Source organism: Nothobranchius furzeri, chromosome 1 (assembly GCF_043380555.1).
Source record: "Nothobranchius furzeri strain GRZ-AD chromosome 1, NfurGRZ-RIMD1, whole genome shotgun sequence".
In the NCBI taxonomy this organism is placed as follows: Eukaryota; Metazoa; Chordata; class Actinopteri; order Cyprinodontiformes; family Nothobranchiidae; genus Nothobranchius; species Nothobranchius furzeri.
This window is the reverse complement of record NC_091741.1, coordinates 63,833,549-63,848,766: the sequence shown is the minus strand read 5'-3', so window position 1 is coordinate 63,848,766 and position 15,218 is coordinate 63,833,549. Positions and strand designations below refer to the sequence as shown.

At 44.1% G+C, this 15,218-nt stretch overlaps 1 protein-coding gene across 2 annotated transcripts in view; it reads right to left on the bottom strand.

Annotated features, from left to right (window-relative positions):
• Positions 1–15,218, bottom strand: part of tmtc1 (transmembrane O-mannosyltransferase targeting cadherins 1) — a 49,964-nt gene that overhangs the window by 17,719 nt on the left and 17,027 nt on the right. For both annotated transcript variants that reach the window (XM_070549837.1, XM_070549834.1), the window contains exons 6-14: positions 14,318–14,421; positions 13,953–14,142; positions 13,729–13,850; positions 12,943–13,110; positions 9,975–10,088; positions 8,779–8,922; positions 7,057–7,165; positions 3,182–3,284; positions 1,663–1,798 (exon numbers count right to left, since the gene is read on the bottom strand). In XM_070549837.1, the coding sequence (XP_070405938.1) occupies positions 1,663–1,798; positions 3,182–3,284; positions 7,057–7,165; positions 8,779–8,922; positions 9,975–10,088; positions 12,943–13,110; positions 13,729–13,850; positions 13,953–14,142; positions 14,318–14,421 (1,190 nt within the window). The remainder of the gene's footprint in view (positions 1–1,662; positions 1,799–3,181; positions 3,285–7,056; positions 7,166–8,778; positions 8,923–9,974; positions 10,089–12,942; positions 13,111–13,728; positions 13,851–13,952; positions 14,143–14,317; positions 14,422–15,218) is intronic.

The following is a 15,218-nucleotide window of genomic DNA, read 5'->3' as shown; positions in this document are numbered from 1 at the left end:
TGAACAATCACACAATAATAAATCACAGTGCATTAAGTGCCAACCACAGCCTTAAGACATGTGTTGAATGTGCCCAAGTCTATACTTATGAGAGCACCAAGTGAGCACCTGTGTGTGTACACGCGCTTGTTTATGTAAGGTTTCTCTATAGGAGCATCCAATAGAGAGAGTGAGAGGCCACAGATCAGCCCCCCATGTCACACTGCGAGCCAGGAGGAGGTTAGGACCCAAGATGCAGAAACCAAGAGCGACACAAAGGCAGGAGCGAAGTCTAACGTAAAATCCTTTATTTAGGAATAACTGTCCAAAAACCAAAAATCCAAGAAGGGGCAGGAAGCCCAGATCCAAATGTCCAAAAATTCAAAAGAGCAATATCCAAGAGACCTAGAGAAAAAACCAAATACCTAGAGACCAAGAGACTAAGGGGGTAAACGAGACAACGCTGACACAAACAACAATGAACCAACAACACACTGTGACACAGACAGGGTTACATACACAAGGGCTGGGTGATTAGGGAATTGTGCACAGGTGAGACTAATAAACAGAGAGGAGGAGCACAATGGAGCAGGGGAGGAAACCAGACCTAAAAATGGGGAAGGGAGATACGAGAACTAAAGGGAGAACGTAAGGAAAACCTAGAGAGAACCTGGTGGCGGCTGGGGAACCACAGGGACACAGAAACCTAAGGGGAACAAGGGAAAAAAACCTGGAGTGGGCTGGGGAACACAAAGAGGCACATGAGGGGGGACACAGACAAGGAGACACATGAGGAACACACAAGGTGAACCTAGAGAGGGATAGAGAACACAAGGAGACACTTGAGGGAGACGCAGAACATGACACCCCAAAGATGTGTAGGAGATGGAGGGAGCTCCAAGTCTCAGAGATCCGGGAGCTGCCCCAGAGAACAGGGACCCCAGGGAGACTACAACCAGAAAAGCCCCTGCCCCCCTCGAGAGTCGCAGAGGATTGCCCCGGGGGGCCACAACCAGCAGCCGGCAGAGTCCCGGGCGATATCAGCGGCCAGCCCACAGGCCCACCCACAGCCTCTCACCCCATAGCCGGCCCGGCCGAGCCCGGAACCCAGCAACCTGGGACCCAGGGGCGACCACCCCTGCCGGGGACCCAGCAGAGCCCAGGGACCCAGATCCCACCAGGCAGCCACAGGGATTTATCAGGCAGACGCCAAAAATCTTAAACCCCCTGAACTGGGAGCCGCGAACTCTCAGGCAGACCAAGGCACCACACTCCACACCAAGTGTGGAAGGGGGAGGGGGGAGGCAAAGATGTATAGCATCAAAAGAAGTCCCAGGAAAGAGGAGGAGTCAAAGGCCCCACCTGAAATATACAGTCATACACATACAACCTAAGACTTACAAAATTGCACGCCAGACACCCACTCATGCTCCCCATACACACCCTATTCACTCTGGTCCCGGTACTGCTGCACAAAGGGTACAACCATCACCGGTTCCCAGAGTTCGACCCTTTCTGCTGGGGTGCTGATGAGCAGGTTCCCTCGCCCAACGCTGAGCAAAGCAACCCACCACCCCAGACCCCAACCAGACGGCCAGATCCCCCTCCTAGCATCCAGGCCCGGGAAGCCAAGCAACAACAGAGGTGTGCTAACAAAGAAAAGTTTAAAATTACTGGTCTCACCTCTTGTACCAAGACTCGGCTTCTTTATTCTCATTGGATGATCTCAGCAGACGTCCCAGATTCACCATGGCAACATAATGAGCTGGCTTTAGCCGTATTGCTTCCCTGTAGTGAGAAGATGCTAGCTGGCCTTCTCCTGGAAGAAGACGAATCAGAGAGAACAGGGAGTGCTTTAGAAAAAATATTTCAAACAATTGAATCAGAGGTAAGAAATCTGCATTCCTGTTCTCTAATAAAGCACCAGAGCTTGGTTTCCCCTCTTACGCTCACCTCGTGAGATGCCACCAGCTGTGGTTCAGCAGCAGCAGGAAGATAGTAAAAGGAACGCTTCACTGTACAATCAGTATAGCGGCAAATCAGAGCAACCAGACTCTTTATCACTTTTCACAGCAGGTACGTTCTAACGGAGAAATACCTCAGCTCTACCTGCAGGGAAGAGCTGGTTCTAATCCCTGCTGAATGTGGCACAACCTCAGCTATGAACAGCACAGAGGAGAGGGAGGAAAGACCTCTCTTCACCCCAGCAGAACACCATATCAGCACCTTTACTATAAATAAATAAAGGTCTGGGAGAGTTTCTCCATGGGGAAATACACCATCACACTCTTCCAGTGAAGGTGTTTGTTTAGGACATCATCCTTTTAAATAATTGGGAAGGCAGGAAGGAACAACTGCCACACCTATAGATGTTATAGATATGGTCCATATGTTATGACTTATCAGTTGCTGTGTAATTATGGAGTTGGATAACCTGCAGACCCTTCACATGAAATAATCTAAACAGATCAGCAGATTCTGAGAGGCTTTACTTCCTCCATTCAGTAACTCTCTGCTGATCAGAGGCAGGAAGTTCTCTTTGTCCAGATCTGAGCCTTTGTGTTAGCTGTGAGGGCGTGACTCGTGTGCACAATCAGCCAGGAGATCTCCGTCCAGCTTACAGAACCAGAACCAGTCCTCAGCGACTCGCGACTCCTTGTGTTTCAGCGGCACACACTTTTATTTGTTCTAAAGCTCATCATACGCAGTCTGCAACAGTTAGAGCCGGAAAAAACCCTTATTAAATAAGCAAGTCTAGAACCCTGTCAGGCTCACATATGCAACAGAACCAAACTAGGACAGGTCTGTGTATTTTATAAAGAACAGTGAAGCTGAAACTCAGAAAAATTCTGTAGAAAAGGGTGATTGGATCATTGTTGGTGCACTTCTGAAGAGATCTTCTCTACTCCTGCAGATCTACCTAGAAGACTGGAAATGAGCTGGAAGCTCCTCTGCTCCCACTTTGACCAACCAATTATGGAGAAAATGCTCCAGCTGCCGGAAATGTTTGTTTTGTAAGTTTTTTTTTCTCCATGAGACTGATGAGAGTATTTCTACTATAAATAACTAAAAAATGTCACAACTGACTCCATCACACGCTCATATGGGTTATTTACATTATTTGAGATTTTATGGTTTTCCCTTTGTAAACACATTTTCAAAACTTCAGCCGGGGCTACAAAGAAAATTAACCTTTACTCACCAGTATCCACCAAAAAGACTCCATAGTTGTTATGTAGGTCAGAGTTGTCGGGGCAATTCTCTATTCCTTTTAAATACACTTCATTTGCTTCAGCAAAGCGTTTCTGTGGAAGAAAAGTAATTTAAAAAGCGAGTCACCCCTAAATAAACTTTCCTTTGCTGATGAACTCTATGAATTAGTGTGTATTAGTGCTGTAGACACGCAGTTATTTTTGTGGCATTTTAGTGCATCTTATTTAAAATATTATTACTCTGCCTAAAATCGTCATTATTGCGCCCTCTTCAGGTTAGAAGTCTGCACTACAGTGAATTTGAATCAACCATCACTAATGGCTAAGAGGCACCCAGTGGCGTTAAATGTTATCATACAATGTGGCTGCTCTGCACTGGACTGCAGCAGAGTGTTGGCTACGCCTTCACAAGCCGATATGCAACAATACGGCTCAGGGCCTCTTGAAAAAAAAATCCCCTTCCTCCGCTTTCTTCTAGGGAGCAAGCTGGACAGAAAATCTTCCAGCCTGCTGCTGTTTCTCTGCTCCTACGACTGAGAGGTGTGTGTGTGCAGGCACATGTGCCTGGGGGTGCTGTCAGTAACTTTCTAAGCGTCACTCTTTCAGTCTGCGAGGCGACGCCTCCTTTAGGCACATTTTTCAAACAGGAAGTGTGGGCGGAGCAGGACTCTGGTGAGGGGATGACTGACCCTTTAAGGTTAGTAAGGATGAACTCCACCAAGCACCTTGGATGGTGTTACCATGGAGGAAACAATGCTTTGACTCAGATCTCACACTGGTGTCTGTGACGGTCTAAGACAGCGGACTGGTGTCTTTGTTGTTAGATGTCAGAGTTTAAAGCAGCTGATTACAACTTTCTCCTCCAGAGGCTTAAACGTATATTGGGACTAAGACTGGTTCAAATTTTATTTATCTCAGACTTGTTTGGTCACATTAATAGTGAATCTTCCTTGTGCACCAAAGATTGTAATGGAAGTCATCGGGGTCCAATTGTCTTTGCTTTATAAACGTTCACTGGTTCTGATCATTAGTCAACACCAGATACATTTCTATTGTTATAATGATGCTTCTCCGTTTTACTTCTCAATAAAGCCACATGCAATCAAAGAATCAGACGAAAATGTCCTAAAGACCCGAAGGGTTTTGTTATTAAAGGGCGGGTCAAGCGTGCCTCAGAGTCCTTCTCCACCCACGTATCAATTTTGAAAACTGCAACTTTAGTAGGCATTGCCTGGCGGACCGAGAGGGCGGAGTCGCGGCAGTGACGAAGACGGATGGGTAACGAGATGAAGCTAGCACGTTTGCGTCATGACGTCACCGGTCTTGTAGAGTAAATCAAATAAAGCCCACGTGATTTTATTAAAAAATTATTTAATTAATTTTTTATTAAAATAAAAACCCCATAGAATACAAAACAGCAGCCTTTAAAACATCAAGGAAAGATGGCACAAAAAATGGAAGGAATATTTCTATTTTGTCTGAAGAGAATGGAACTCGTAAACACAAAAATATTAAATTGATAGGAATGTATGTATGATTGAATTAAAATGAATTTTCTCTTGTAGTTTTCAAGTGCCTTGAGATGTATTCTTCTGTTGTGATTCAGTGCTATATATTGACCTAAAAGATAATGTATATATTTTATTTTTGTTTGGTTTTGTTGTTTTTAGTACTTTTGTGTAAAAAGAAGCAGGCCGTATTTAGTATTCAGAAACGTTACATGCAAACTGCCAATGACCTGAGGTGTTTGCCTTACAGTATTATTCTGTTTTTATAAAAGTTTTAAATGTGCTACGTTATTGAACTCATCATAGAGTTCCAATGTTCCAAGTGGTGCGAGAAGCCATGTGTGAGTGCAGCACTGCCTGCCAGTGCCAGCCGAGCTCAGCTGCCGAAATGCGGCAGGATGGCAGAAGGAGTGGTCGCCCTTTATGTAGCTCCGGTAGCTATCTCAAATAATGGACTTGTGAAAACCCACAAAAGGTTTGATTGGTCAATGGGGGTAACGTGATCATGCTGCACGCACATGCGCAGATCATTTTCTTTCTGATCCTCTGGAAGGACGGTCCTGTCGCTTCAGATGCATCTCTAATCTGCAGGTAAAGTCGGCAACAAAGTTGTAGTCAAAGTAGCTGAGGGGGGTCAGAAATGTCGCCAGATTTGTCGCTAGGCACTTTTTTGAAAAAAAGTCATTAAGGGGGTCTGAAAAGTTGTTAGAAATGGCGACAATGTCGCTAAGTTGGCAACACTGGGCTGGTTGAGACCGTGGTGCTTTTATAACCTACAGCCACAGAGCTGCTACGTAGTACTTTTCTGAAATACGTAGCATTGTTCTCGTTAGCCATTGGCTAAAACTGACTCAAAATATACGTGTTCTATACTTTTGAGCTGAAGAGGGCGATAGACTGACGTTTTTAGACAGAATTTAGAGTTTTCAAAGAAAATGCAACAAAATGCAAAAATAATAACTACACATGTCTACAACACTATTAGACACTCATTTATACTAGTTATCAGCTAAAACAAGTTGATTTTGACGTGACTTGCTCTTTAAAAAAAACTCTGACAAACCAGATGTTGTGTTTATGGACCTGAGCCCCATAGGAACCAACTGAGTAATCATTCTCTTCCTCTGGATGGAATCAACTTGACTTCCAGTATTAATGTAAGGAACCCTGCCGTTATTACGGACCAGCATCCTTTACTCTCACATAAAACATATAATCAGGACAGCCTTCTTCCATCTGAACAATATTAGTAAAATGTGGAATCCTGACCTAAAGTCAGTTATGGGGCGACGGTGGCACAGGAGTTAAGTGCTCGCCCCATAATTGGAAGGTTGCAGGTTCGAGCCCCGCTCAGTCTGTCGCTGTCGTTGTGTCCTTGGGCAAGACACTTAACCCACGTTGCATGCTGGTGGTGGTCGGAGGGACCGGTGGCGCCTGTGCTCGGCAGCCTCGCCTCTGTCAGTGCGCCCCAGGGCAGCTGTGGCTACATTGTAGCTCATCCCCACCAGTGTGTGAATGTGTGTGTGAATGGGTGAATGACTGATTGTGTTGTAAAGCGCCTTGGGGGTTCTAGGACTCTAGAAGGCGCTATATCAAATACAGGCCATTTACCATTTAAAGTTATTCAGAAACACCAGCTCATGCATTTATCACTTCCAGACTTGATCATTGAAATTCTCTATAATCGTGATGTTCAAAACAGAGTTCAACCCGAGCCCATCCAACTACTTTATCTAACTCGTTGGGCTGAGCTGAGTTCAGACAACAGAGAGAAGGAAAAAACATGCGTCAATATGTTAGAGAAATGCTCTGTCTGAGGGTGTGACACTCCATGCTGCTGTCCATGGTTCTGGTTTTGCAGTCTGTCAATCTGTTATCAACATTCTCTACTTGTAAAAGTAGCTTGTCATCCCTTTGTGAATCTGTCGTCTCCAGTTGGCTGTAAAATGTAGTGAATGTAGGAAGTGATGGATCACAGAAACCCAATAAGAGAGGCGGAGAGGGAGACGGCTCATTAAATCCAGCTACATGCACAATGGTCGCTAGTGCCTAGAGTTTCTAAAAGTAGAACGAGAGGCAGAGCTTTCTGTTCTCAGACTCCTCTCTTGTGGAACCAGCTTCTGGTTTCAGTCTGTGAGGCAGAAGCCATCTTTACCACATAAACTTGGTTTATAATGGGGTAAATGGCAGCCCGGTTGTCATTCTGCCAGTGTTTTATTTCCCTTTGGTGTTTTACGATATATTGAACCTGGTTGAAGTGTACAAATTCAGAATTTTACAGTATGTAACTGAATCCAACATGATTTTATATATGTTGGTGTATTTTGGACTTTTGTTATATACTGAAGAGAACTCACCTGCTCAGCATAGAGTGATGCCAAACTGGAGTAAGCATCAGCGAAGTGAGGCCCATAGCGAATAGAGTCTCTTAACAGAGCCTCTGCCTCTTTCTCCTTGCCCTGGGACCTGAAGCATAGCAAAATCATCAGCAGCTGGATTACACTAACTAGTACCATAACTTAGTCTGATCACACACAACCAGATCTACTAGTGCTGCTGTTTTAATCCGCACCTAAGAAAAACAAACTATAACTAAAATATGAGTCAGACCATCATTATAAGTAGGGCTGGGCAATATGGCCTAAAACAATATCACGGTATATTTAAGACTTTGTCTCGATTACGATAAATGGACGATAACTACATGTGTGCGCAAAAACAAGTTGTCCACTAGATGGGGCTGTCACGTGTATTTGTCATGTGACTTGGGGTGGTACAGCTTCATAAATGGGGCAGTAGCTCAGGTGGTAGAGCGGATTGCCTCATGGTCGGAGGGTCATGGGCTCGATTCCAGCTCCCGCCAGGGGTATCCTGCTGTTGTGTCGTTGGGCAAGACCCTTCACCCAACTTGCCTGTGTTAGTGGGGGTCACAGGGGCCGACGGCGCCAAATGGCAGCCTCTCCTCTGTCAGGCCTCCCCAGGGCAGCTGTGGCTACAAGTAGCTTACCATCACTAGCAGTGTGTGAATGTGAGAGTGTGCGACAGCGTCTTTGGGTGTCTAGAAAAGCGCTATATAAGTTCAATGCATTATTATAAAGGGACATGATGTTGCTAACCCACACTCATATTTCCATTTTTTAATTACTGAATTTATTGACATGGGTAAAATGATATTGGTTAGAGTCAGAAATTTCACTAAAGACAAATATTTAATTTATTTCCCAGCCTTAATTATAAGCACTTGCTTAAAGAGCAAGTCACCCCCCTACCAGATTCCCACTTCCTGTTTGAAAAATGCAACAAATGCTGTTGCCTAGCAGACCGAGAGGGCGGAGCCGCTAACAAATACACACACACACACAGGCTCACAATGACATTGTGACATCATATGGTACCAGCTAACGTTCTAGGGTACCTCTTAGCCAATAGCGATGACAGATTTAAATTCAAATTCAGAGCAGTTTTTACCTGACAATGGCAGAACACTGACAGTTTTAGGCAGAAATTTTTAATTTGAATTAACATGCACTAAAGTGCAAAACTATTGACTACATGCGTCAGCAGCATGATTAGACATGCATTTATATAGTTTATCAGAAAAAAAAGTTGATTTGGGGGTGGCTTGCTCTTTAATATTCATGGGGGTTCAGACTGTTTTCTTTTGTACACAGAATGAGACTCAGTAGTACAATAGCATTTTAAGGTCAGAATGTAGAAAATAAATGAGAAGCAAGTAGTGAGTTAAAACTGAAATGTTCCATCTCAAAATGTTTTTTAGAAAACAAAATCCCAAGAATGTTATTTCCAGAGTAGGCTGAGGAAGAGAACTCCACTTTGCTCCAGAACTTGACTGTTTCTGTTATTATTAATATTGTAACCATCGACATTAATATTATTTTGTAATTGATTAATTGTAGATTGTAACAGAGCATTCTGGGTGTGCTTTTACTAAGTAAACTACTAAAATAATGAGGGATTCTATAGGTAATGTGCAGTATTTTAGCTGCACCTGCAGCAGCATCCACAGAGAGGTGAAGCTTTCACCACACATCTGCTCAGCCTTTCAGTGTGTGTCTCACTTGATGAGGTTCCCCAGGTTAAACAGAGCTCGGTTATGTTGAGGGTTGATGTCCAGCGCCTTCCTGTAGTAGCGCTCAGCTTCCTCTGGGCTGTGAGTCAGAGTGCCCAGATTGTTCATGGCGCTGGCATGACGGGGATATAACCTGAAACAAACAGCAGTTTTAATCTTCATTATGAAATCTAAATTTCTACTTTAAAGAAAGAAAAAATTATTTCATGCTGTTGCACTCAGAACAAGAAATTAGGTAGTAGAGAGCAATGTTTTACTGTAACAGGTGCTTTTTGTACTTGTTGACATAGAGGTTTGCCAAGTGTGTTTCTGACTGAGGAATGGATACGTTTGCATCAGCTCTGTGGATTGTCCAAACATTTCAACTTTGTTTCTGTTTTATTACACAATTTGACTATTTTTGCATTCATATTTTAATACATTTAGTCTCTAGTAGGAATGAATGGGTAAGTCATATCCTGGAGAAAAAAGCACAGGTGCACCTGTTTCTGCACAGAGTATTCAGCTGGAGGAGAAAGTAGCTTCAGATGACAAGATTTGGAGTCTTATTTCCTGATATTTGGACATCTCACCTCAGATTGTCTAACAGCAATGCAACTCTACCACTGAAACAGTTTTTTTTTTAAAACATAGATATTTTATCTCTACAAATAACACAAGCCTGGAGGAGCTTCTGCTGTGTGGTAGAGTTGCTAATGCTAATGGTTAGCTTCTACTAGTAGAGACGTTTTCTGCCGTTTCCTGGACACTAAACCAATCACAGCCTTCCTCGTTGTGAACTGATATGAGTGAGTCCTGAGGTGTAGGACACAATTTTCATGTTCAGCCTACATGTTAAACTCAGAGTGGCCCATCCTTTTCAAAAATAACAAGTAAATAATAGTTTCTCAGTGAAGGATGTCTTTAAAGTTAATTTAGAACTGCCGATTGATCCAACATGAATGTCTTAGGAAGGTTACTTCTCAAAGATAATCCATAATCCACCAAAAATTCTCCTTCTTCAGGGTTTTGATCCAGTTTTTTTCAACCAACCAAACACTGGGTTAGCTGCTTCCACCATCCAACACTCATAAAATCTGGACCGTTTCAGTCCTCCATACTGGTGAGGCTGTGTGTGTTAACATAGAGCAGTGCCACATTTCACTGGTCTAGAATGGAGAACCTGTGTTCTCACTGGGGTGTCACCTGAGGGCAAGGCTGTAGTGGTGAACGGCTTCCGAATGTCGACCGCTGTCTTTCAGGAAGTTGGCGTAGTTGTAGTGGACTTTGGCATTGTGAGGTAAAGTCTGGATCCCAGAACTGAACAGAAAGACAAGAGAGGACATGACTTAAGTATGTGTGACAGACAGCAAGGTCCCTGGGAATCCAAACAGACCTGTTTCATTCAGTTTCCAACTAGACAATGAGACACGTTTAGACTTGAGTTCTTGGTATTATTAGGTGTACTTCAGTTAACTGGTATGTGAATCAGAGGCCGACCATTATGGTTTTTTTATTGATGATATCAATGTCGATAAGTGGCGGTCACAATCAGCTGATGGCCAATATCTAGACATTTTCCACCTTATTTATTGGCTAAAATGCTACTAAAAACATCAGTTGCTCTTTGGTGTGTTCTTGCTGTGTTCAGTTTCTAATTCCATTTTTTGGTTCTTTTTAAAACACAGGAAAGCTTTTTATTAACCGTTTAAACGGAGAAGGAAGTGACGCCACCATCAGCGTCAGCTCTGACGATGTTTGCAGCCGCAAACGAAACGTTTGCAGATAAATAAAAAGCCTTTCCTGTGTTTTAAAAAGAACCAAAAAATGGAACATCAGTTGATGCACAAACTTTCTGAAGCTGAATCAGTTCTTGAACACTCAGTTTAACCAACTATTAAATCTTAATTTTGTGCCCTGCTCAGTGTTAATCAGACAAAAAAAATCAATTAACTGACCAAGTATTAAATATTCAAAACAGGTAAGTCAAAAGATATTTTAGTTTAAAATAAACTTTTAAAGTATATGCAAAAGTATAGATCTTACATTTAAGTTAAATTCTGCAGCAGAACTGGGCTGCCCGCAGATGAGCCTGACTTAAAATCAGCTGTACTACTGAGGGATATCGGCTGATGCTGATGCTGATGTATTAAAAAAATGATAAATATCAGCTGAATATATTGGTCTACTCCTGGTGTGAATGAACTCCCCAGTCTCCAGGATGTTCTTAAGACTTCCCTTAGCTTTGTGTCGACTCTGTTTAATGTAAGGTAAGGAGTCCAGGGTCTGAGACCGGCCCAGATCTAGATAAACAGACCCGTCTTCATCGTTTGATCATGAAGGACTGACATGAACAACTTGTTTATATTCTAACAGGAAGTGTTGAGTGTCTAACCAGCCCTAACTCTTGAATAGCTGACTCTCACATGAACAACAGAAGTGGTTCTGTTTGGTCTTAAAGAGCCAGTTTGTTAACCGGTGGGGCTTTGGCTGGCTTCTTTATTTAATTTAAATGAACGTTTATGGCCATTAGCCTGTCCTCTTCAGTTGCAGGAGCTAGGACCATCCAGCCCCATTAATTGGCCAGGACTCCGCCCCTCGTCCTCCTCTCTTGCAGGCTGCAGAGGAGCGCAGCTCAGTCGCATCTCCCTGATGAGGTGCATCAGGGATAAAAAGCTGCGCATACCTGCTGTCTGGGAGGGAGGAGGAAGGGTTGAGCTATGGCCCATTAATGCCGCTGGATGGTCCTAGCTCCTGCAGCTGAAGAGGCCAGGATGATGGCCATAACAACAACATATCTGCATACCTCAATTCCATTTTGTTACGATTGAAAACAGACAGGCAGAAGTGTAAACATATCCAGTTCTACTCCTAGCCAATTCTTATGAGTTCGGGTCAAAACTCCCAGAACCAACTTCTGATTACGGTTTCACCGGACAGACTACTGTACATTTTAGGTACATGGGGCAGCAGTAGCTCAACAGGTTGAGCAGGTTGTCCAGTAACGGAAGGTTGCAGGTTCGATCCCGGCTCCGGAAAGAGAAATCATGCTGTTGTGTCCTTGGGCAAGACACCTAACCCACGCTGCCTGCTAGTGGTGGTCGGAGGGACCGGTGGCACCTGTGCTCGGCAGCCTCGCCTCTGTCAGTGCACCCCAGGGCAGCTGTGGCTACACTGTAGCTCATCACCACCAGTGTATGAATGTGTGTGTGAATGGATGAATGATACACTGTAGTGTAAAGCACTTTGGAGTCCTTACTCTGAGAGGCGCTATACAAGTGCGGATCATTTATCATTCATAGGTTAACGTCTACTTTGGTCTCATGAGTCCCGAAGTCTCCTCTCTGTCACGATCTTTTAACCTTTGACCAGCTGACTCAGCTCTTGGGTTTGTTGAGAGTTGACCTTTATCAACAGGAGAATAGACTCCAGATAGTGTGATAATGACCTTTGACCCTTTCCCGGATTGTTGGGGAGTAACAATTGTTTCTCTAAGGTTGTTGTCACAGTTGTTATCCAGTTATAGTTGTTCTGGCAAGACACTTCACCCTCTGCCTGCTGGCGGTGGTCAGGCCGGTAGCGCCCACATACAGCAGCCTCACTTCTGTCAGAGAGCCCATGGGCAGATGTGGCTACATCACCACATCACCGTGTGTGTGTGTGTGTGTGTGTGTGTGTGTGTGTGTGTGTGTGTGTGTGTGTGTGTGTGTGTGTGTGTGCGTGCGTGCGTGCGTGCGTGCGTGCGTGCGTGTGTGTGAATGTTGAGTTGTAAAGCACCTTGGGGGGTTCTTGGACTCTAGAATGTTGTATATATGTAACTAAGTTAAATGTATTTATTTTGAACCTTTCCAAGGTAAAAACCAAACTGCTTTACAACAAAGTGACAGAATCACAAGTTTAGAAATAGGAGAAACAGATAAAAATAAAAGAACATTTAGCTAAACTAGCAGTCAAAGAAAATAACATGTACAAAAAATAATAAATACAGGCCACTTGTCATTGTGGATGTTTTTCACCTGTATGCTCCAGAGCAGCTGACTGACTAAACTCCTGCTTTATGTTTCAGTTTAATAAATAACGATGTGGTGAATTTTAAATGAATGTTCATTGGTAAGAAAATCTCATATGTAGCTCTGATTTACCACCAATGATGGAGTCTTGACTGCAGACTTACCGAAACAGGGCCTCCCGGGAGACCCAGACGTTGTTCTGTTGGACCGTTTTCCAGGAGAAGAGAAGCAGCAGCAGCAGCATGGAGCTGCTGAGGAGCATGGTGCCCCATCGACCCGCCACCGCGCAGAGCCGGCCGAAGCCATGAACCACCAAAATACAGTAACCCATACTGCAAGAGCAGAGGATTGGAAAGACAGCAGGGTGTAGGGGAAGGATTAGAAATGAAAGACTGGAGTGAAGAGACGGGACATTCTTAGTGTTGACACCATGTCTCTGTAAAACACAGTTTCACCGACATGTGTCCCTACAAACACATCTTTACTCTGATCACACTGTGAAAACAGGAGCGTAGCATCATCTGGATGGTGGTACGGCCCCATCAGTTTGAGCTCAAGTCTGTTCTCTAGTTTCACAGAAGATTCTGGATGAAAGAAGGTAAACACCTCAGAGACTGGTTCCAACATCCTAACATGTTGTAGAGTTAGATGTTCCATCTCACATTTGTTTATTCAGGAAGTATTAATGATTCCAGCAGAGTTTGGTTCTGATGTGGACTCAAAGAAGGTTCACAGTTGTGCTCCTTGATTCTTCTGTGAGGGTCCTGAGTGAGTATGGGGTGTCCTACCTGTCTTATGGGGTGTCTGGGACTATCTGATCCCTGTACCAACCAAAATGGGAAGTGTGTCACATTCTCCACTCTGAGTCGAAGTTGTTCTCCAAACAAGAGGAACTCCACCAGTCTTTCATTCACATGTTAATCTGAAGTTATTAATCCACGAACATTCACCTTGGCATGTAGAGCACCCTCTCAGCAACAACAAATCCCACCCTGAAGAAAAGGTTGCTGGCAGGAATAAAGGGAAACACGAGGAACAGAAGCCCCACCACCACCTCCCTGTTCTCCTGCCACTGTGGATGGAGAGAATCCACAAACACATTCATCGTCTCAGTTCATTTGTGAAAAACACCAAAACCTGACATGCAGAAAATCTGTCACTTCCTGCGTCTCACCTGCAGAGAGAAGATGCAGTGCATGCAGAGTGCGACCATCACAGCAGCCAGCAGCAGGGTGGCAACATTCCTCACATCAACCACAGACTCTACCAGGGGAATGCTGCCCACCTGCCAGTCATAACAGAGCACAATGGGGGCCAGCAGCAGCCAGGCGTTGAAGGACAACAGGTATGAGTAGGTTAGAGTTCTACCAGCAGAAGAACATGTGGAGAAGAGAAGAAAAGCAGAACAAGGAGGAGATAATAAAAAACACAATCGTTAAACAAATATATCAATCAGGTGTGTGTGTGTGTGTGTGTGTGTGTGTGTGTGTGTGTGTGTGTGTGTGTGTGTGTGTGTGTGTGTGTGTGTGTGTTGCTTACCTGGTGAGCAGGTGAGGCGAGAAGGAAGCAGGGTTGTCCTGCTCTGAAAACAGAGGCATGGATCCACCCATCAACCACAGCCGAACAGACATGATGATCACCAGCTGGGGGGAAGGGGGGAGGGGTTAGACAGGTGAACTAAACTTTCACTCTGTTTTACCATTTAGCACTTCTGTTTTGATCTTCTGTATTATCAACAGAGAACTTCTGTTGTCCGCAGAGCTGAAGCTGAAACAGGGTCTGTACTAATAACTGAACTCGTTTTCAACATTCGTAATAAAATCTGAGGGTTTTGACCAACCTCGCGTGTCTCCTGGACCTTCGTTTAAAATACATCACGGTTACTACACATTCTCCTCACTAAGAAAACCTACAACACAGAAGATGCAAGCTGTACTTGTTGCTTTAGTCTGGCTGAATGTTTCTGAATGTCTGATCAGCCAGTCACGATGGCAGATTTGACAGTTAATTCCTGAGTATAGAGCTCTAGGAGTTGACGTCACTTCTCCCGGCATGCAACAGTTCAAATCGAGCAGCACCATATTGGCAGGCAGAAGCCGGCAGCTGGGCTATTTGTTATTGTCAGAAAACTCAATCGAACGGAAAATATGGTAGATTCCTGTTGTGCCCCAGGATGCCAGAACAGACACAGACGACATAAGGGAAGAGCCACCTACAGGATTCCCCAAGATCCGGAATGCCGCAAACGTTGGATCATTGTAATGAAACGCGCTAGCCTCCAGGCTAAAATGAAACTGTGGGATCCCGAGAGTAAAGGTTTTCGCTTATGCAGCAACCGCTTCATATCAGGTACTTAAACCAACGTTTCCTCAACTGTGTATGGTATTTATTTTAAATGCCTTTATTACGATTCTTAGTGGGCTTCCTAAACTTATTTTGG